This window comes from Leptinotarsa decemlineata, unplaced genomic scaffold (assembly GCF_025532065.1).
Source record: "Leptinotarsa decemlineata unplaced genomic scaffold, Ldec_3_MD MMD2_P_RNA_scaffold_2, whole genome shotgun sequence".
Classification (NCBI taxonomy): domain Eukaryota; kingdom Metazoa; phylum Arthropoda; class Insecta; order Coleoptera; family Chrysomelidae; genus Leptinotarsa; species Leptinotarsa decemlineata.
In genome coordinates this window covers 14,568,129-14,592,096 of record NW_027412529.1, presented here as the reverse complement: position 1 = coordinate 14,592,096, position 23,968 = coordinate 14,568,129, and the positions used below count along the sequence as shown (strand labels likewise).

Sequence of the window (23,968 nt, the reverse complement as noted above, 5' to 3'; positions counted from 1 at the left end):
GGGTAGATCGATTAAGTGAAAACTGTTTTCTTGTCACCCATACAGTTTTCGAGAAAAAAATTGTTGCAACAATCAGACTCACTTCTTGAAACACCTTGTAGAATTGGAACCAGAAAATGTGCGTTCATGAAAATTATATAAATGTTATAGAATCTTGGATAGATCGATACAGTGTAAACCGTTTTCTTGTCACCCATACAGATTTTGAGAAAAAAATTGTTGCAATAATCAGACTCACTTTTTAAACACCTTGTAGAATTGGAAATATAGAAGATGTGCGTTCATGAAAATCACACAACTCTTATAGAATCTTGGGTAGATCGATATAGTGAGAACTGTTTTCTTGTCACCCATACAGATTTCGATAAAAAAATTGTTGCAACAAACAGACTCATTTTTTGAGATTCCTTGTAGAATTGGAACCAGAAGATGTGCATTCATGAAAATTACATAACTGTTATAGAATCTTGGTTAGATCGATATAGTGTAAACCGTTTTCTTGTCACTCATACAGATTTTGAGAAAAAAATTGTTGCAATAATCAGACTCACTTTTTGAACACCTTGTAGAATTGGAAATAGAAGATGTGCGTTCATGAAAATCACACAACTCTCATAGAATCTTGGGTAGATCGATATAGTGAAAACCGTTTTCTTGTCACCCATACAGATTTCGAGAGATAAATTGTTGCATCAGACTCATATTTTGAGTCTGTAAATCTGCATGGGTGACAAGAAAACGGTTTTCACTATATAAATCTACCCGAAATTCTATGACAGTTGTGTAATTTTCATGAACGCACATCTTCTGGTTCCAATTCTACAAGGTGTTTTAAAAAGTGAGTCTGATTGTTGCAACAATATTTCTCTCGAAATCTGTATGGGTGACAAGGAAAAGGTTTTCACTATATCAATCTACCCGAAATTCTATGACAGTTGTGTAATTTTCATGAACGCACATCTTCTGGTTCCAATTCTACAAGGTGTTTTAAAAAGTTAGTCTGATTGTTACAACAATTTTTCTCTCGAAATCTGTATGGGTGACAAGAAAATGGTTTTCACTATATTGATCTACCCAAAATTCTATACTAGTTGTGTAATTTTCATGAACGCACATCTTCTGGTTCCAATTCTACAAGGTGTTTTAAAAAGTTAGTCTGATTGTTACAACAATTTTTCTCTCGAAATCTGTATGGGTGACAAGGAAACGGTTTTCAATATATTGATCTACCCAAGATTCTATAACAGTTGTGCAATTTTTATGAACGCACATCTTCTGGTTCCAATTCTACAAGGTGTTTTGAAAAGTGAGTCTGATTGTTGCAACAATTTTTCTCTTGAAATCTGTATGGGTGACAAGGAAACAGTTTTCACTATATCAATCTACCTGAAATTCTATAACAGTTTTGTAATTTTCATGAACGCACATCTTCTGGTTCCAATTCTACAAGGTGTTTTAAAAAAAGTTAGTCTGATTGTTACAACAATTTTTCTCTCGAAATCTGTATGGGTGACAAGAAAATGGTTTTCACTATAGTGATCTACCCAAGATTCTATAACAGTTGTGTAATTTTCATGAACGCACATCTTCTGGTTCCAATTCTACAAGGTGTTTTAAAAAGTGAGTCTGATTGTTGCAACAATTTTTCTCTCGAAATCTGTATGGGTGACAAGAAAATGGTTTTCACTATATCAATCTACCTAAAATTCTATAACAGTTGTGTAATTTTCATGAACGCACATCTTCTGGTTCCAATTCTACAAGGTGTTTTAAAAAGTGAGTCTGATTGTTGCAACAATTTTTCTCTCGAAATCTGTATGGGTGACAAGAAAATGGTTTTCACTATATTGATCTACCCAAGATTCTATAACAGTTGTGTGATTTTCATGAACGCACATCTTCTGGTTCAAATTCTACAAGGTGTTTTAAAAAGTGAGTCAGATTGTTGCAACAATTTTTCTCTCGAAATCTGTATGGGTGACAAGAAAATGGTTTTCACTATATCAATCTACCCAAAATTCTATACTAGTTGTGTAATTTTCATGAACGCACATCTTCTGGTTCAAATTCTACAAGGTGTTTTAAAAAGTGAGTCTGATTGTTGCAACAATTTTTCTCTCGAAATCTGTATGGGTGACAAGAAAATGGTTTTCACTATATTGATATACCCAAGATTCTATAGGAGTTTGTGATTTTCATGAATACAAGGAATCTCAATGAATTATTCTGATTGTTTCAACAATTTCTTTTTTGAAATCTGTTTAGATGACAAGAAAACTGTCATCACCAAGTTAATCTACTCAAGAAACTATGGAAGTTGTGTGATTTTGATGAACGCACATCATCGGATATCATTTTTATATGGGGTATTGGAAAGTAAGTCTAATATTTCCAATTTTATTTTTCCCTAAATTTGTATTGTTGATGAGAAAACGATTATCAACGCGTCAATCTACTCAAGATTCTATTAAAAAGTTTTACACCAAATAGTCCTAATAATTTCACGTTCAACCTATAGTGAATGGTTATTTCCAGCCACAGATATTAGTACGGGTGCTTATAATTTCGTATCCCAACCACAGATTTTTATTTTCCTCTACGTCAGTATGTGTGGCCAGAAATCTGTGGATAACTTCACGCCAATTATTTTATACTTGAAACTCATTCCATCTCTGTTCGTACTGGTAAGTCCCACGAAGCTAAAATTTGCTATATAGGTGTTTCTTAGGTCTAAGATGCGCACTAAAAAAGGATTTTCAAATATTCCAACTGGGGCTCCCCTCGTGGGGATAAAAGGGGAGCGTTTACATATGAAAATTACCTTTTCATAACTGTTTCTCTGTACCGCTATATTTTCGTAGGCTAAAATTTTGTATTTTTTATGTTCTGGATGTGCAATGAGAAAGGATTTTTGAATATTCGACCTGGGGCACCCCCTGGGGTGCCCCAGATGAAAGTTACCTTGTCATCAATGTTTCTCCGTACCGCTTTATTTTAGAAGGCTGAAATTTTGTATGTAGGTTCGTTTATTGTTGTGATGTGCAATAAGAAAGGATTTTCGAATATTCCAACAGATGCGCCTGCTGGGTATGAAAGGGGCGTCATAAAAATACGAAAACGGTAAAGAATCTTCAATTTTTATAAACAAATTGCTATGACAGCTGATCAAAAATGGCTAGGAAATCAAATTTCAACTTATTTCAAAGAGTATTTGACATTTCATAAAAACAAAGGCCCATAACGTTATCTCTTGATAGTTTACAAGTTATATCAGCTTGTTTCTCAAAAAATTGAGGCGCCCCTTCTGTTCACTGTTTCTTCATACCGTTTTAGTTTCGGAGGCTGACATTATGTATGTAGGTTCGTTTTATATAGATGTGCAACGAGAACCGCCCCGGCTCCGCACGGGTGCAATGCCGATACTGAATATTAATTCACTCACCGGCAATTCGAGGGCATGGAGAAACAGTGATAATTTTGTTTTTGGACGCGCCTTTTTTCCCTGCGGTTATCGCCCCAGTTGGAATATTAAAAAATCCTTTCTTATTGCTCATCTATAACATAAAACGAACCTAATACGGGATTTGAGCCTCCAAAAATTTACATTTACAACATATAACGAACCTACATACAAACATTTAGCCTCTGAAAATATAGCGGTATTAAGAAACAGTGATGAAAAGGTAATTTCCAAGGTAAACGCACCCCTTTTATTCCCAGTTGGAATATTCGAAAATCCTTTCTTATTGCACATCTTAAACATAAAACAAACCTTCATACAAATTTTGACCCTCCGAAAATAAAGCGGAACAGAGAAAAAGTGATGAAAAGGTAATTTTCATATGTTAAAACTCCCCTTTTATACCCAGGGGGTGCATCAGTTGGAATATTCGAAAATCCTTTCTTATTGCACCGTGTTAGGAATCACACGTTGAAAGGTAAGATCTCGATAGTCCTTAGCTCGCACAAGTTTCTCAACTTCTGAGAGTTGTCGTTCGTATGGGGGCGACAGCTGATTAACGGAAATACAGATTTTTTTTAAACAGATCTACAACATATTAACGAACCTACATACATTCAGCCTCTGAAAATATAGCGGTACGGAAAAACAGTGATGAAAAGGTAATTTTCATATGTAAACGCCACCCTTTTACCTCCACGATCAGCTCCCCAGTTGTATTACTTGAAAATCCTCTCTTAGTGCGCTTCTAAGACTCAATAAGCACCTATATATCAAATTTTAGCTTCCTAGGACTGACCAGTACGGAGAAACAGAGATAAATGAATGATTATTAAGTGAGTGACTTTCGCATTTATAAGTATAGATAGATTTAGTAACAAACAAGCTGAATAATTGTACCTAGCGTCAATAACTAGCAGTATTAGTTACGAAAACAGTAATTATATTAAAATACTTTTTTTTTACATCATTTGAATAATTTCCAAATAGGAAAAATTAAAGTAATGGGAAACATTTATTTTCATAAACTTTTATGACTTGATATTCCTGAGTATAGGTCCCTAAGAAGCAAACATTTTTATAAGCCTATTTATTATTCAAACTTTTGTGTCCCTTTTTGTGAAAAATGAAAGTCGGAAAAAATTGTTAGTAAACAATTAAATGTATAACTTTTCGAAAAATCACAATTGAAAGTTTTCTACAACAGGACTATTCTTTGGAGTGTTCAGACAACACCGTAATCTAACTGAATTTTTAAATGGATATTCAATGCTATAAAAAAATTCATGTGGGGATATGTCATGCCTCAACAAGAACGTGGATGCTTATTTTCCGCGTTAAATTAAAGTTATAGATAATAAAGGAAGGACATACTATGGCCTCCTCTTTCAGAATCTTTCAAGTTCACATGAAAATGGTTTAATAAACCGGTCTCAACAAATAAAAAGCGTAGTAAAAATTAGACACTTATTTTTATCCCGTATTAAATAAAAATTACTTTTGATAAAATTGACTCAAAAAATATTCAGAACTATCGATTATATTTATTTGAAATACGTAAATACCCATCAGCCAAAAGAGAACACAGAGTAGAAATGCGGCCTTAACCTCCAAAGAGATTTAGTACGTAACACAAAACCAAAACAGTTCCAACCGTTCGACAGGTGTGATTTGTTTATATAATACTGACTAGCAGACCCGGCCACGCGTTGCTGTGGCTAAGGTTTTTGTTATATTACATTGTAGTAAACTATTTGAGGAACGGTAGGAGAACATCAGTCACGGGGACCATCATGCTTTTTTATATAGATGCCATTTGTAAAAAAATATGGCGACCTCCATGAGGGATTTTCTACTACCGTAACCCACTACAATTATTATTTACGAACGAAGACGGAAACGTTAAAGCTGGTATAAAAATCCACTGGATTGGGATTTGAAGGGGAAGGACTTTGAACACGATTGATTAAAATTTTCGTATAGTTGATATTAACCAAAAATCAATACAAAAGAATTAATTTTAAAATTTATTATCATTTTTACTCAATTTTGTAACAAATGAGTTACAAAGTTGTTAGTAAATAACATGTGACACCTTGACTTATGAATGAGGTAGGTAGGGCAGTCTTAAATCTTCAACAATAATATTTATGAGTTTGAATTATAAATACTTTTAATTTCAATTGAAAATTACCATTAATCGGTGCACAATAATTTTGGTTAACCTGTCTATAGCTAACACAGATTCGACGGTTTCCCTACACGTGAACATGCAACATATAGTTGCTCATGAGAAAAATATGGATTTTTCAAATATAAACCGCAAATGGACATTGTTTGGCCTTGGAGACTTATTTAGAGACATGGCAAAAGCTAAACGAATTGGAAACTGTAGCCTTCCGAAGCGTACGGTAAAATCTGACGGTGTCATTGGAATACAAGGCAACAGGACCACTTTTCCTTCAAACTTCTCAGTTGAAATGGTTGCTTCAAGAATATTTCCGGTGATCTTTTTGATGACCAAACGCGTACCGCGTATGTAGGAGAATAATAGGGGAATCAATCTTTAATCGAAGATTATGTGGTGACATTCCAGGTATATCTAGTGAATTTCAAAATTCAATTGGAAAATTTGCACTTTCATTTTCATCAACAACAGTATCGATTGATTAAGGAGACATCAGATCGCCTGGTAACAACGACGTTAACCATCTTGATTTTATTCAGGTTGAAGCCTGGCCTCCTTCCCCTTTTAACTGAAGTTTGTCAGAAAGACAAATGGGTCACGACTGATGTTTGATGGTGGCATGAAAGTCCTTAGACATCCATACCGTCCTTCGCGTTATACCCCTACCTGGCTGGGGTGAGATAGATGAAGATATTATTCATCTGTTAACGGAGGACATAGGGGCCTCATTCGACAGAGTGTCGGGGCCTTCTATATCGGGAGGGGTCGTCTACAGCGTAATCTATAGCTTCCCTGACTAAAGGATTTTCGTGAGTTTCAGCATAATCTAAAACTCGCCGATTCCTCGACTGAATGGACTGCTGAATGGAAGGCACGGAGCATTCACAATCATCCGTAGAATTTTATTTTGTAAAGTCTACAAGATGGAGATGTTAGTCGGAGCCGCTTGTCCCCAAACGCCTGAAGCATACATGATGACAGACTTGAACATCATGTTATAGATCGTGATTTTGTTCTTTAGGCTCAGCTTAGATCTTCTATTGATCAAAGGGTATAGGCTTGCCACCCGACCCTGGATCTTTGCCTTCACGCTTAACAGGTGCGGGTTCCAGGTGAGCCTACGGTCTATAATAAGACCTAGGTACTTGACCCGCGCTTGCCAATCAATCTCCCTTCCAGAGATTCTCACTTTCATGGCCGGAGAAGCTATCGTTCTTCCCATGGTTATTGCCTGAGTTTTTTCCGGATTCACTCGGATCTTCCATTCGAGGTACCAGCGCTCGAGATCGCCCAATGCACGTTGCATATAGACGATCCCGAGCTCCCGACCCATGGAAGATGAGAGGAGAGCCGTGTCATCGGCGTAGAGAGATACCTTCACATGCTCGGACCTCGGAAGGTCGCTGGTATAAAGAGAATATAGCGTGGGAGAGAGCACGGCCCCCTGTGGCACTCCAGCGAGGATCTCTCTGTTGTCAGACAGAGAGCCCTCTACTCTAACCTGAAATGTTCTGTCTTTCAGGAAAGACCCAATCCACCGGATCAGGCCCCGAGGCAGGTCGAACGCGATTAATTTGTGAAGAAGGCCTTCATGCCAAACGCGGTCGAAGGCCTTCGAAATGTCGCCTGGTAACAACTGTTGTATCTGGAAGTTAATTTCGTCAACATTGTAGCTTGTATGACACGTTTGTAGGTTTAACATAGCAGCGCCATCTATTGATTACTTACTGAATCCAGTCAACAGATATCGCCATCTGTCAAAATCGTTTGGAGTTAACAGATAATTGTGAATGTAAAATTATAGACAAATAATTTGCAATAGAATAATATTGCGACTATAAAATAAGATGTAAGCTATCGTAACTTTCAAGTTGGATCAAACTGCACACGGTGTGCAAATTTGATTGAAATCGGTTACGTAGTTTAGGAGTCCATCGCGGACTCCGTGATGCGTAATTTATATACAGTGCTTTTCAGATAAAAGTATCCAAATTTAATAACTTTTGTAATACTGGTATTTAGGAAAAATCCAAAAACACGTCAATTTATGTTGGAAGGGGCAAGCATTATGGCTTATTTAAACTTACTGGAAAAGCCACCCCCTCACCCCTAGCATCATTCCTTTTTTTTAAATTACTTTTCATATTTTTCATATGTAAAATTTGGATACTCCTCTTTGAGCTGATTTCAAAAATGTATAATACTTGTAGGTTAAAGTGGTTAGTTTATGAGATAAACAATTTTTCTTTTAATAGCACAAATTTTACTTATTTTTTACTTTCACCTTATTTGCCTGTAATAAAATGGGTTGTACAACAGTTCAAACTCTTTGATCTTTTTAACTGTGCTATTTATTATGAAGTTACAATAAGTGTTCAAAATGAGTACCATTCACTTCCATACAATGGTATAATCTATTTTGAAATGCCTCTCTGACATTGCTTAATACGGCTGGATTTAATTGTCGACATTCATTTTCTATCCTCTCTCGTAAATCATCCAGAGATTCTGGTTGGGTAGCATAAACTTTTGTTTTTAAATACCCCCATAAAAAGAAGTCTAGGGGTGTTAAATCCGGTGACCTAGGTGGCCACTCCATCATCTGTCCTCTTCTACCTATCCAACGAGCGGGGAATGTTTCGTTTAAAAATTGTCGGACAGGCATAGCATAGTGTGGGGGAGCTCCGTCTTGTTGAAATACCAGTAAATCTTCGGAAAGGTTATCATCATTTTCTATTATTGTTGTAATACGTGGGTCAACCCCTTCCCTGAGTAACTCAAGATATGATTCACCATTTAAATTTCCGTTGATGAAGAAAGGTCCGACAATGTGGTCACCTAGGATACCACACCAAACGTTTAACTTTTGGGGATGTTGTGTATGGAATTCACGCATAATATGTGGATCACTTTCAGCCCAATATCTACAATTATGCCTATTTACTAAGCCATTTAATGAAAATGAGCATTCATCAGAAAAGCAAATATTGTTTTACAATTGTTGATTGTTATTGATAAATTGCGTCATTGATTCGCAAAACTCTAGACGACGATCAAAATCATCTTCATTCAACTCGTGCACCAACTTAACTTTGTATGGGTGGTACTTGAATTTATGTAGAACTCGGAAAACTGTAGAAGATGAAACACCGATCGCTCTACTTATTGTTGACAACGATTGGGGTTGTTGAGCCTCTAAGCTGACTTGCCCTAAAATTGCCACTTGGATTGCTTCGTTATTTACGAGTCCCTCTCGCTTATGCACTTTATTGCAAACAGACCCTGTTGTGGTGAATTTCTCCATCAGTTGAATTACATACTTATGAGTTGCATGTCTTCCGTCATGTAATTCGTTAAATATTCTAGCAGCAGCTCTTGCACAATTATTATTTTGGTAGTATAAACCTACAATTTCAATTCTTTCTTGCAAAGAGTAAACAATTTCAGCGAAACAAAATAAATAATGTATCAAAGTACACTATCAATAGTGACTACAAATTCTAGTTGACAATGTCAAACTTTAATAAAAAGTAGAGTTTTTTGTTGTTTGGATTTTTGAAGTAGAATAAATAGCACAGTTAAACAGATTAAAGAGTTTAAACTGTTGTACAACCCATTTTAGTACAGGCAAATGAGGTGAAAGTAAAAAATAAGTAAAATTTGTGCTATTAAAAGAAAAATTGTTTATCTCATAAACTAACAACTTTAACCTACAAGTATTATACATTTTTGAAATCAGCTCAAAGAGAAGTATCCAAATTTTACATGAAAAATATGAGAAGTAATTTAAAAAAAAAGGGATGATGCTAGGGGTGAGGGGGTGGCTTTTCCAGTAAGTTTAAATAAGCCATAATGCTTGCCCCTTCCAACATAAATTGACGTGTTTTTGGATTTTTCCTAAATACCAGTATTACAAAAGTTATTAAAGGTGGATACTTTTATCTGAAAAGCACTGTATATTAGAAGATATTAATCCATATAAGTCATTTCCGCTAGAAGTGAATCGCTCTCCCTGCTTTATCAAAATACATCGAACCGAGGTAGTGAATAACTTTTGTCATTACGATACTAGATGACAAGTAACTAATAATAACTGAAAAAAAACTCATAATGATTATCACAGTAAAAAAAGAATTTCAAGAAATCATAATATTTCGCCGAAAGGTCATAGCTATTTTAAGTTCGACACTCCCACGATTACAAAATTACTCCTCAGAGAAAACCTTCTATTTTTATGTTATTTATAGATAGATATCGCATGAAAAATAAAATATTTTAGGAAAACAAATGCTCAACTTTTGGATGGGCAAAACACGCTCGATTTTTAAATCGGCTTTATTCATACCACTTGAAAGTAAAGGTTATTGCATGCTTTTCCTGATTCCCATTCATTCATCTATAATGTTAAACAGATGAAACGTGTTCTCTTAAAACGTAGTATTTATTTACATATGGCTCGAAAAACCTAGATATAAAATTCTGAGATGTTTGCAATCGAATATTTTTTTCTGAATTAGAGAACATTTACCCCGTGAGACTGAAATATGAGTTATTCAATTATTATTATTATAGTTACGTCCTACTACTGTCACCAATGTTACGTTATCGTATGAAAAAATGATCATATTCAAAACATTTGTTTAATAATGCAAAATACAACACTATACTTCAATAACTCTTAAAAATATTTCACCATTTCTCTTTCTTAATCGTCGGTTTTAGTCGGAAGTAATCCTCAACACATATACATTTCTATAGAGACTGAATGTCTCCAGACCTCATCCTCTTAGATTTCTGTTATCTATAGATATTTAATAAAATAGTTTTACCGTGAGAAACTAACGACATTGAAAAAAACAATCGAGATTTTCGATCTATTACAAGGATATATATCATTGTAATTCGATAGGAAATTAAAGATAGACCTGATTTGTGCGTAGCTCAAAATGAAAGTTTGAACATCTCTTGTAAATTTACGCTTTTTAAAATTCTTCAAGTTCATTTATTTTATTGATTGATCTAGCACTGAATAACAAAATCATTATTGCTTTTTGATACTTTTTCAAGTATTGATTCAATTCCTATAGAAGCCAAGTAGTAGTAGTACGTCTGTATTTACATAGGAAATGATCATTACATTTGTCTATTGTGAAGGTGATTTCTGAAATCTGCGAGAGCGAGACCAGAAAAGTAAATCTATCAGAGCTTGACATGATATGTGATGGAATTGACCGAAACTTGAAAATCCATAACGTATTCAAGTAACAAAAGTATTCAAGTTTACAAAACCGCAATACGTGTTTCGATATAAAATAGCTTCCATAGGCGTGTTCATACCGTTATGAACGTCTGAGGAAGCTACTGTGTGGCGAAACACAGGTTGCAATTTTGTAAGCTGATCAGTGATAATCTCAACATGAAGTGTTTTTTGAATGAGCTTAAAATGTTGCTGAAGTATGAGTGCAAGCATTACAAGTTGTGTTTTTGTATCATCGAATACAGTAGTAAACTAAAAAGAATACCATTATACTTGCGCCGATCTGAGAGACTGCATAGCTCTCAAGGACACCAGCCACAAAAAGCCTCGACTTGCAGTGGAGGATCAAATAAGCCCTCACTTTGACGGGTGTGAAGTTATCCACTTCCACAATCACTCATGGTAGACTACCGTTCAGTATTCTAAAATTTTTGCGTTATGTCTCTATATTTTCATACATTACTGGAAATACACGAAAATAGAAAGTCTGTAGGTACCTCACCAGATGTGCAATTTTAAACTGCGCGAGATATGGGCACGAGCAGATTATTAAAACCAAAGAAAAATTATTTGAACTTGCACATCTTCAATAAATTATCTGTTGACAAAGTCGCCGAATCTGTTGAAAATTAAATTAAATACCAAAGACTATCTACTTGGAAATTGTTTCTATTCGGTAGGGGAATCTTCAGAACTACTCTTTTTAATTTTTTATTCTGCTTAGTTTTTGCATTCTATATTTGTATGTGAGGTGTTCATCGAAAAACGTACATAATGTGTCAAATGAGTTTCATCTTAACGATAGTTTCGGACTCTTCAAAGCATGATCTTTCACGTGAACAGATTTTTTAAGTTTTACGATGCTGATGCGAGAACTATTCAGTTGTGTATCATTCAAATTCCCCTGAAACTCAGCATACTCTGTTTCACAATTTTCTAATATAATATTCAAAGCAGAACTTTTAGAAGATTCATCTTCATTACATACCGCATCGTATATCCCTTTTTAGCCGCTTCGAACGTTTTATCGAAAACCTCTTGATTCTTTTCAAAATGAAATAGAATTTATGAAAATTATTAATTTACAATGGAATTCTCACGAAAATTACAAAAGTAAAAAAAAACATTTGTGAAGATAGAAAACCCAGAAACGAAAAGATTACTTTAGAAATGGTGTCTTTAATCAGCTGCATCACAGACTCAATAACTGAAGCTACCGCCACACTACAACGAGAATAAACATTGCAGATTGAAGAAATGACGTCACAGATACCCAGACCAATGATATCAAGATCTTACACCCCGCTAAAGGTGTCTACATAGTAGTATTGCACTGCGGAACTTTGAACGCGTTTTTCTCGAAAACTTGCACTTTTTTCGGCGAACCCCACATGTGGGGTTTTCAGTTATAGTCACATTATACCTGGTGGTCTGACCTGCTAAAAACAAATTCTAAGAGGTGGCGAAATAAAAACATATCCATCTATCTATCTGTATACCAATCAAACAATCTATCTATTTTTTACACCAAAGACCCTCCATGACGACGGCCCCGACTATGGTTATGGTATTTACTATAAAAAAATCAATATGAAGAAATGAAGGACAATGTTTGAATAAATATAATTTTTAATAAACTGTTATAACAGAATGACATAAATTAGAGAGAACAAAATCCGGGCTGATGGGCCGTGGTTAAAAATGGAACTTGTATTACCAAACGTTTCGTCTGCCACTGCGGCATACATTATCAGTGGAATGTGAGTTAACTGCGAGGACGAAGGTAATATTTCGAAGTCTCAGCAATTCAGTCGTTGCTAAGACTTCGAGACATAGTTTTGTCCTCGCACTCAACGCACATACTACTGATGATGTCTGCCGCAGAAAAGACGAAACAAGTTCCATGCGTTCACGGTCCTCCAGCTCGGACTTCGCTCTCTCTAATCGTGACTATGGATGTGAAAGCCTATGTTCTCCAAGGGTTGTTGAATTAGTACAGCTTCGTCGACTGTATGGTTCTTCGAAATGATGAAAAGTAAACATACAGGAGACCGACATTACCGGCAATTAAAATAATTATTGTCTCTTTCAATCATCTGAGACCCCTGTGAATTCTTATGTCATGTCATTCTAATCGTTTGGGACCGCAAAAACATTGTTTCGAACCTTCTGCGATATCATTATATTCAGTTACCGATTCACCATCAACCGTTCTCTCTGACAATTCCATATATAGTGAGTATTTTTTCTATTAGATTATAAAGAAGGTGAAGAAATTCATTTTTGTTATTTCAAAATTACAAAACTTGTATCCCAATCTGATATGCTTGTTGAGAAAAACGAAACCAATTAGTCGAATTCAAACGCTGCCTGATAAAAAGTAGTCCCTCTCAGTTCCAATCCTCGAAGTAGTTCTGGTATGCACTTTCTGGTATCTCCTTGAACTCTCTCAGCGATTCGGTTTTATCCCCTCTTTCTGTATGTTGATGACTTTTGCTTCCATTGAGGCGCATTAAGCCACCAGTTGCAAAACGTCGTCCTTTCATGGGAATCTTGGACACAGAAAAAAATTGCAGGAGACCAAATCAGGTGGATACGGTGGACGAAACAACGGTGTTGTTTTTTGGCAACAAAAATTACAAGCAATGACGAGTGAGCGGGTGTATTATCGTGATGCAAAAGCCATGAGCATACTCCTCATTGATCGAACTCCTGATGCACTACGCCACGGAAATCGCAGAAAACAGTGAGCAAAACCTTGAGATTTCACAGAACTTGGCGTGCTTTTTTGGTCTTGGCATTTCTGGGCTTTTCCATTGGTTCTATGGTTTCGATGTTTTAACCATATACCCATGATTCGTCACCAGATATGGCCCTTTAAAGCAAATCTGGATCGCCCGTTGACATTATTTAACAATTCTTGAGCGATGCTCATTCGACGGCTTTCTTGGTCAAAATTCAGCAATTTTCGAACGAACTTCACTGCCATCCGCTTCATGCCCAAATTTTTTTTCACTTTCTCAACATTTTCATCGGTTATTGATGTGCTGGGGCATCTAGAGCGAGCATTGTCATTCACATCTCGACCTTCTGTGGAGAGCTTATACCACTTGTAAACATTTTTCTTACTCAGAGTACATTCACCGTATGTCACTGTCAACATTTCAAGTGTTTTTGAGCACCTCATTCCATTTTTTCAAAAAATTTGATACAAACTCTTTGATCTGTATTTTCTGACAGCAGAAAATAGCCAAACACGAGAAGCACTTCTAACTTGTATGCCTCTCACCAACAAACTAAACATGCTAAATATCTGAAACTGTGAACATATATTTGAGACAAATATATTAACATAAAAAACGAATTTTTTTTTCAACAGTTCACGCATTATATTAGCAAATTATATTAGCCACAGCTAATTTGGAAAGAGTTTTGCATGAACATCCGAAAAAATTAAGTTTCACCAAATCCGAAATGTACACCCAACTTCATATTTTCAGAGACAATGACACTACTTAGAACATTCTCCATTTAGTCTGTGTCACAAGATCCTTTTTTTGGAACTTCTGTCCAAGGGCTCATTCGATTCGGAATGACCTCTAGCAAATTTCTGAAAAATTTCAAAAGGGGCTCGAAAAAATTGAAAAAGTTTTAAACAATTTAGTAAAAAAGGGGGTTTTGGTTTTTTGCAAATCTCGGAAAATATTGAAGATATCCAAAATTTGAAAAAAGGTTCTTAAAGAGAAGGAAATTTTTTAAAAAAAGTTCCACCTTCCGGAACTCTATCATCAATATTTATAATTTTAATTTAGAGGCGAAAATAGCGCTAAAAGAGAGCGATGCGCGTCCCGCACGCGGCGACCACGGACTTTTGAAAAATTCACATACCTTCTAGACACTTGAATAAACGAAAATCTATGGAAAAAAATCCCGTGATTATTTAATTAGGTATACTTCAGTTAATCAACGAATTTGTACAAGAACTAAAAACCAATTTTTTTTTCACTTCTTGGAGGTTTTCTTGAAAGCCTTCAAAAAGATTCTTGTTGGAAAACTTAAACAATTTTGATTTTCCATTTTGTTATTAATAATCAAAGACGTTAAAAAGTACAAAATTCAATTGAAGCAATGCATTTTTTTTTTAATATTTGAATCTATTAGTATTCTTATTATTTGATGTTACATAAAAATTATTTTTCATAATTTTTAGCTCTATTTGTTTAAAAAATTGTTATAAACAAATGTATTGTTCAAAAGATGTTTTTTGGGGAGATTTTTATCAGTGTTGAATATTATGATTTTTAAAAATAAAATCGTTTCTTGAAAAAATTTTATTGCATAAAAACGCATTTGTTGATCAACACTTTTCATTCGCTACTAAATATGAATGTTTAAAATCATAATTTCTATTTCTTTTTGATATTCGGAAAAAAAACTTTTTAATTTATATTTATAAAGAACAATTTGTTTCAAACACATTAAACTTAACGACATATTTTTTTAAATACTACCAAAAAACAACCATGTGTCACTTTTTGTGTAAAACATTTTTTCGCTATTTTTTACAATTTTTTTAATATTTACCTTTTTTCTTTTTATTGTTCAAAGGTCCGTATCAGTCAACGCGTGCGGGATGCGCATCTCCCGCTTTTAGAGCTATTTTCACCTTTGAATCAAAATTATAAATATTGGTGATAGAGTATTGGCCAGTCGTAGCATGGTCACGAGAGGGGATCTGTACGTTGTAACTACCAACGGAATATTGAATGGATAAGTTCTCCGAGTTCTACGGGAAGGGACATTGAATCTCAGTAATGATAGGATTCCTGGTGCATTTATCCTGTTGTTTATCACATTATACAAAAAATACATCATGGTAAGGGATCTCCTAGTTTCTAAAGAGAGAACTTTGAAGTCATGTCTAAGTTGATTGGATCTGATAATTTCATAGTCAGCTCTAATACGGTACTGTTTATAATATAGATACCTGAGCAATTTATTTTGTATTTTCTCCACTGCATTGATTGTGGACCGATATTCATCTAACCATATTATACTTGCAAATTCCAATTTAGGTCTTACAAGTGAGTAGTATAATAATTTTATAGTATTGTTATTCGTAAAGTCCCGAGTTTGTCTAATAATGAATCCCAACATTCGATTTGACGATTTAACAATATTTTGAATATGTTTGGCAAACGATAAAGTACTGTTGTAAGTTACCCCAAGATCTCTAACCTCAGAACATCTGTGGAGGACTTCCTCATCCATCATATAATCAAAGTTAACAGGATCCTTCAAACGAGTTATTGTGATGATGCTACATTTGTTAATATTAAATTTCAATTTATTTGCGATGCTCCACTCATAAATACTGTCGATGTCCCTTTGCAGATTAACACAATCCCTAACTGTTTGAATCTGTTTATATATTTTCAGATCATCGGCAAAAAGCAAACATTCAGAAAATTTCAAAATGGAAGGGAGATCATTTATGAATAGAACAAATAATAGTGGTCCAAGGTTAGATCCTTGAGGAACACCAGAGCTAGCATGAAATTTACCTGATGTGTTATCGTTGTGTTTAACACAGAAGTATCTATTTTGTAAATAACTTTTTAATAATTTCAATAAATTCTCAGAAAATCCAATTTTATTTAGTTTATATAACAAAACATCGTGGTCAACTTTATCAAACGCTTTTCTGAAATCCGTGAATACAGTATCGAGTTGACTCTTTAATTCTAGTGTATTATATGCATAATTAGTAAAAATAAATAGATTGGTATTGATTGATTTATTGTTAACAAACCCGTGCTGTTCTTCCGTGATATATATTTTTGCGTAGTTGAATATTCGTGTATAAATAATTTGCTCGAATAACTTGGCTGGAGCACACATTATGGAGATTGGCCGATAATTTTCAATGTCACATTTTTTACCACTCTTATAAATAGGTGTTGTTATAGCAGTTTTCCACAAATCTGGAAAAACATTTGACTTGATGATAAGGTTGAATATATGCAGAAGTGGTATTTTTACCCAATCGCCACATGCTTTCAGAATGTATGGGGGAATTCCATCAACACCAGCCGCTTTCTTTGGTTTCAATTTCTTTATTGCATTTTCAAAATCTGACTCTCCTATTTCTCTAATGTCGCAAAAATTGTTAACTATATCAGCATCATTTATGAAATTGAGATTATATCCAGATTTACTTGTCTCATAAACAGATGAAAATAAATTTGCAAATATCTCAGCTGTATCATTGTCATCTATTTGAATATTTTTGTAACAAAAGTTTCCTAAAGTCGACGATTTTTTACTATTATTAACATAATTCCAAAATTGATTCACATCGGTTTTTAATTCATCTTCTACTTTTGAAACGTATTCTTTAGATTTCAATCTAATCAAGTTCTTAAGTTTTTTTCTCAATTCTTTATACCTTTCTCCATAATAGTCCGATACTAGTCGTAACTTTCTAAATATATTTTTTTCTTTCAATAATTCTTTGACCTCTTTATCAAACCAAATGGGAAATTTTTTTCCTTTTCGAATATTGTTACATTTGGGCACGCATTCATCAATAATTGTGTTCCATATAATATAAAATTTATCTACAGCCTCATCCACAATATTTTCATATAACACACTATCCCAATCAGTATCTCTAACTCGTTCACTTAGCATAAGAAAATTAGCTTTTTTGTATATAAATCTTGGTTCTAATAGTTCGTTCACACGTTCTTTTACACGTTGAATTTTTATAGTGATTTCTAAGGTAGGATGATAAATATCTTCATTGACAAATGATAAAGAGTCCCTTTGCACAGTACAATTATTAATATTACCTTCAGCAGTGATTACCAAGTCCAGTGTTTTTCCCTGCAAATTGGGAATGTCATTATATAACTGAAAAGTATTGAAATCCATGAAATCAGTTAAAATTGCAAGTTTTTCACTGGCAGTTGGATAGTTTAATATTCTACCAGTTATTTCCGGTATATTGAAATCTCCAAAAATATATGTTTTTTCAACATCATTTATATTACCTTGAGGAAAGTCCATGGCCGATTCATAAACATTAATGTAACTATTTGAAGGAATATATAATACACAAAATGTGTACTTACAACTATTAACTTTCACCCGCACAACCAGTGCCTCAAAAAATGTCGATTTCCTAACTACTTGCAAAATTTTGTACTTTTTTCTGATAGCCAGTAAAACACCTCCTCCCGTAGACTTGTTTGTATATTCGAGATCTCTGTCTGCTCGAACCAGGTAAAACATATCTGTATCTACGATTTCACCGTCTTCAACTCCCTCTCGTAACCATGTTTCAGATATAGCTAACATCATAAGCACAAACTAGTACATTTACTATTTAAACCCCTGCAGTTTTGGTAGTATACACTGAAATTACTAGACATGTTCATGTGGAACTTCCCGGGCTCAAACTCAATAAAAATACAATAATTTAATATCTAAGTGATACTGTTAACATAATGTTTTATGAGATAAAGTAATGACGAATTCCTAACTACTTAAAATGAAACTAAAATAAATTTCAATTACAAATGAACAATATGAGTGGAAAATAACAGCTACATATCATTTTAAACTCAATATTCAACATCATCAATAATCATTGTAAAAATAGATTTATTCTCAATTGCACCAAAGTTTCAAATTAAACAGTGTAAACCCACGTTAACCAAAAGACGAAAAGTAGAAAAAAAAAATCCTATTTCTTTATCAGCATGAAGTTTATCTTTTTTATGAATGTTCAACTAAAGTAACTGTCTCATTTCCAATTTGTTTAACAATGTTGCCGTGCCTAACGAATACTCTTCCATTCCTAGACCAGACAGCATTCACTCCAAATTTCTTTTTGGCATCCATCTGCAGTTTATAATTATGTCTAGACAAATCTTCATTGATGTATATGCCTGTTCCTTTCAAAGCCGACCTGGCCCGGTACACTTCATCTCTTTTCAGGAAGGAAATGAACTGTACTATGACTGTTCTATGTTTAGACTGATTAATCTCACCAAATACTTTTCCAATCCTAAATAGATTATTTAATTCCCATAAGGCACATTTTACATGCAATGAGTCATTAATAAGAGTTAATACCTTGGATGTAAGATTTTCATTTTGCTCTTCTTTTATTCCTGTTACTCTCAGAGTATTTAATTTCAAACTCTGCTCCATAATATTCTGCCTTTCGTTCACCAAATTAACACCTTTATCACTTGCCTGCATCATTACCTTCATTGAAGATACCTTTTGGATGACATCATTCAGTGTGATCTCCATGTTCCTCAGTTTTTCGTCCATTTTCTCGCCAAGTTTCTCAATCAACTTTGGTGCTAATTTGCTGATCATAGTATCAATCGTTTCATTATCGAGAGAAGTTGTTCCAGTGTTACTCCGTCCTCTTGTTCCCATTTTGAGTAAAATATGAGGTACAGTTCTGGCAACAGTGCTTTAGAGATTTGAAATGACGTGATCGATTGAATACAAAGTTTATCAATCACACTGTTAAATAATATAACATTTACTTGCTCTCTATATGCTCACTTTTCCCTACTGCCAATATATTATGCAGATACCAAGTCTTGATATAAATACCACTTAAACTGTCAAATAACCACGAGCTCCTTCTACTAGATGTTCACAGTACCATGTCTACACATTGCAAAAAACCAAACCTCCTTTTCAAATAAATTGTTTATAACTTTTGCAAATTTTTTATCCCCCCTTGAAATTTTTCAAAAAGTTGCAAAGTTGCTATAGGTCATTCCGAATCAAATGAGCCCTGGATCAGAAGTTCCAAAAAAGGTACTTGTGACCCACACTAATTAATATGAATGATTAATGGATGAATTGATACGATATGAATAACTTACAATCCGCCCAAGAGGTAAAGTTGCAGATGAATTTTTTTAGACAATGAAATATCACCAACTCTGAAATGTTTAACCAATTTCATAATCACAGGTGGATTTAATAACAATATATAGAAAAACATTGGACTGAATAACTTGAAAGCTTTAAAAAAAGTGTATCCTATTTGAAACTTCAGATTTTTCACATGGTTGACATAACTTTACATTTCCAGATCCACACTTTCAAAAATATAATATTCACTATGGTTTTCCAGATACCTACAAATTTTGCGTGCGATAGTGAAGTTTAAATTACGAGTCCGATTTCACCAAAAGAATTACATTATGTCACTGAATTCTCCGTATACTGAGAAGCTGGGTAAGTATTGCATAATTGATAAAATTAATTTGTCTGCAACTCCGCCCCTCAACTTGCGAGTAATTCTCTGTTTTGTTACTATCTCTTTCTTAAATTATGTAGTTGGATAATTATTTCAACTGCAATTTTTTTGAAATTTCCTCTGGCACTCCAGCCATTCGACGGCTTCCGAGTAATTCTTGTAATTAGTAGTTATTCTCAGTGATGTTATTATCTCTCTCTTTGAAATGATGTAGTTGGATAATTATTCGTAATTATTTCTAAGTCGGTCAAATTTATTTTTTTGAAAATTCATCTGCAACTCCACCCCTTAGATGGCTTGCGAGTCATTCATATAATTGGTAGTTATTCTCAAAGGTGTTATTATCTCTTTCTCAAATTTCGACTATGTAGTTGACTAAATATTTCGAACTTGATCATATTTGATTTTTTCCGAAATTCACCTACAACTCCACCCATAGACGGCTAGAATGTGTATCATTAGCCAATTCCATCATGTAATATAAGACTGGTTGGAAATTCATAAAATGGCTGCGAGTAATGACATAATCTTGTTAATTATATCAAGATATTAAATTAAATATGATTCAAATTATATCACACAAACTTTGTAGTCTGAGCCAAATTATGTGGTCACCATGCGGTACATTTCTTATTAAATCTAAAGAAATGAACTTAAAACGTTCAAGCCAGTCTCGAATATACCTACATGGTAGGTTGAATGGACCTAATGTCAATGATATTCCATAATTGAAAATCGGAATCCTTTCAGAGTATTTCATTCCTCTTCCTAAGTTGGAACGAACAACAAAATGTCACTCCATCTAGTGGACAAGGTACTAACTGCATATCCGAAATTTGCCCGTTTCCTCTGATTGAGGAAGAAAAACTTTCTTATTAGTCAATGGGCTATGCTTGTAGACTGGCAGAAGACAAATCTAAAGGTATAATGGACTGACGCCTATCAGAAAACAACGTCAGGCCATTCAACCTACTGTGTAGGTATATTCGAGGCTGGCTTGAACGTTTAAAGTTCATTTCTTTAGATTTGTTTACTGCGAGCCTTCAAGCATAGTCCACTGACTGATAAGAAAGTATTTCTTCCTTATTCAGAGGAATCGGGCAAATTTCGGATATGCAGTTGGTTAGTACCTCGTCCACTAGATGGACGAGGTACCACATTTGTATAAAGAACGAGTTACCTTTTGCCTCAAAATAGGTCTCAGTTTCAGCAACAACAACCTCTTCAATCGAGCGAAATTTCTTACCATTGAGCAATTTTTTGAGGTCTGCGAAAAGCCAGTAGTTGCTGGGAGCCAAATCTGGCGAATATGGTGTATGCGGGTGCAATTTGAAGCCCATTTCATGCAATTTTGCCATCGTTTTTATCGATTTGTGACACTGTGCAATGCCTTGATGAAGCAGTACTTTCCTTCCTGTTCCGCCATTTCTGCCTTCTATCGCTCCAATAACGCTGAATAATATTGAATGATAATATTCACTCAAGATAGTCGATGAATATTATACCACGCACATCCCAAAATACCGAGGCCATAACCTGTCCACCCGATTGTTGTGTTTTCAGGCGCTTTGGACGAGGTTCACCAGTCGCTATCCACTCAGATGACGATCGTTTTAATTCCTGAGTGAAGTGATGCATCAATGTTTCATCCATTGGCACATATGGCCAAACACTGCTCAGATTCATCAAGAGGTTCTTATTTTTGGTCAGCAGTAAGCTCAGCTGCAGATTATGCAACGAAGGGATAGAAACAGCTCTACACATCTTATGCGAATGTGGGGCACTGAATCACAGGAGGCAGGCAAAATATGTACGATTACGTCTAGAAGAATATGACGAACATCCAACACGGAACCTGTACAAACTAGTACAAGGAACGAGACTGATGGAATGGGTGTCATGGGAAGATGGGAGAATAAACGCAATAAGCCCAAGATGCTGCAGTGTTTTCTGGAGACTTGGACTAAATGGACAAGTCAGACAGCTCCCAAGGGACAAAAAAAAGCTCGCACGGCACCCACTTTGAACAATGCTCTTGAGATATGAAGCCAACACGTTCTTTTGATATCATCACAATGTCAGCTAACTCACACAACTTCACTTTTCGATCATTTAAAACGATTTTATGGATTTGTTTCCTGGTGTTACTGTCTCATTTGGACATCTACTGTGTTCTGCATCATCAGTGTCTCTATGACAACGTTTGAAGTCAGCAAACCAACGTATAATTGTTATTGATGGAGCGGAGTCCTTATAACACTTTTCAAGCCATTGTTTCGCTTGACTTGTATATTTTTCCATCAAGAAGCATTGTAAAATTATAATATGAAATTGTTTTTGATCCATAGTTTTTAAAATAACAAAAGTAGTGTCACTCTTAGCACAATGACTCGCAAACTCATAAGTTGAATATCATGAAATTTCAACAGCTTTCTTTTGAAGGTTAGTACTACCCAATGATTATGGACATACTCCATAATCGTTAGGTACTGCCTGAAAAAGCGATGAATGCAATCAGCCCATGTACATTTGAAAGCCTCGTGCTCATATTTATTCTGGTATTACACGATATTTTAATCATAAACTTATATGACAAGTTTTGTGTTGAATGGAGAATTAGAGAATTATGGGGGACGAGGACGAATGGAATATTAACATCAACTATAATATTCAAATGAATGTGCAACAATATAATATATTCTCAGTAAAAACACAAAAAAGACCCCCACTATCTTCAATAAGTATCTGAGCCTTGTTTTGAACTGCTCAAACACTCTTCATGCTGTCCTGATATATATTATTCAACAAATTGCCCTTACATGGAACACTGTCATCTTCACTGGTAGACATCAATGTTTCGCCGTAAGACACTTGCCTTAAGGCTCTTCAGTACCAAATTGGATAACATTATAGAAAATATATACCTTTGTTATCCAATTTGGTACTGAAGAGTCTTGAGGCAAGTGTCTTGCGGCGAAACATTGATGTCCACCAGTGAAGATGACAGTGTTCCATGTAAGTGCAATTTGTTACCATTCATTTAAAGTAGAACTCCTGTGAATGATATCTTATTTTTTTCCATAACGAATGTTTGGAATACAAACTGAATAGAGAAAAGTATCTTCTGTATAATTCAGTGTTCATATAAAAGTATTTGTTTCGAAATAATTTTTCTCTCTCGTGTAATTCAATGTTTATATGGAAGTAGCTGTTTCAGGAGGGCTCTCTTCCAGTTTGTGTCTGGAATAAAAAAATATTATGTTGAATCAGGCTATGTCATGATTTTAGACTCCTTTTAGGCTCCTATTGGACCCTGTCGCCAATTTCCTGCGTTTTTTTTAATCAGTAGGTTTTGTTAGCTTTACCATTACGCTGGCAGAACCAAATCAAAATACTTCACTTTTTAGAAAATTTGGACTTGCTCAATTTAGGCTTCTACATTATGATATTGAACTTTTTTGCTCCTCGTTTCAATTGAATATTTGGGTGATTGACTCAGACACACACAGCAGATATGGAAACAATTGTTGGAAATGTTCGTTGAATATGGGAGAGATAAAAATATATTAACAATTTCAGGCTCCTATTCAAAATTCTGGAATAGAATACAAAATAAACCTGAAACAAACCTGAAATTATCACCTAAAAATACATATGAAAATTCAAAGTGGTACTGCCAGCTTAACTGGGGTTACATTTTCTAATTAACAGTGTTTAGGAAAATCAAGGCAATTTAGAATTTGAAGTAAAGCCATAATTCAAATG

General features: G+C 34.7%; 2 protein-coding genes across 3 annotated transcripts in view; one reads left to right on the top strand and one right to left on the bottom strand.

Annotated features, from left to right (window-relative positions):
• Nucleotides 1–23,968, bottom strand: part of LOC141486283 (fatty-acid amide hydrolase 2-like) — an 80,090-nt gene that overhangs the window by 52,782 nt on the left and 3,340 nt on the right. The window lies entirely within an intron of this gene.
• The window catches only part of LOC111508803 (cytochrome b5 reductase 4), a 314,862-nt gene continuing 311,017 nt past the window's right edge, over nucleotides 20,124–23,968 (top strand). Inside the window, exon 1 of one of the 2 annotated variants that reach the window (XM_074184003.1) lies at nucleotides 20,124–20,181. Coding sequence is in view for 1 of the 2 variants with exons in the window: in XM_074183996.1 (XP_074040097.1) it covers nucleotides 20,148–20,181 (34 nt within the window). In the remaining variant the exon portion in view is untranslated. The remainder of the gene's footprint in view (nucleotides 20,182–23,968) is intronic. The other variant, XM_074183996.1, reaches the window with a different exon arrangement.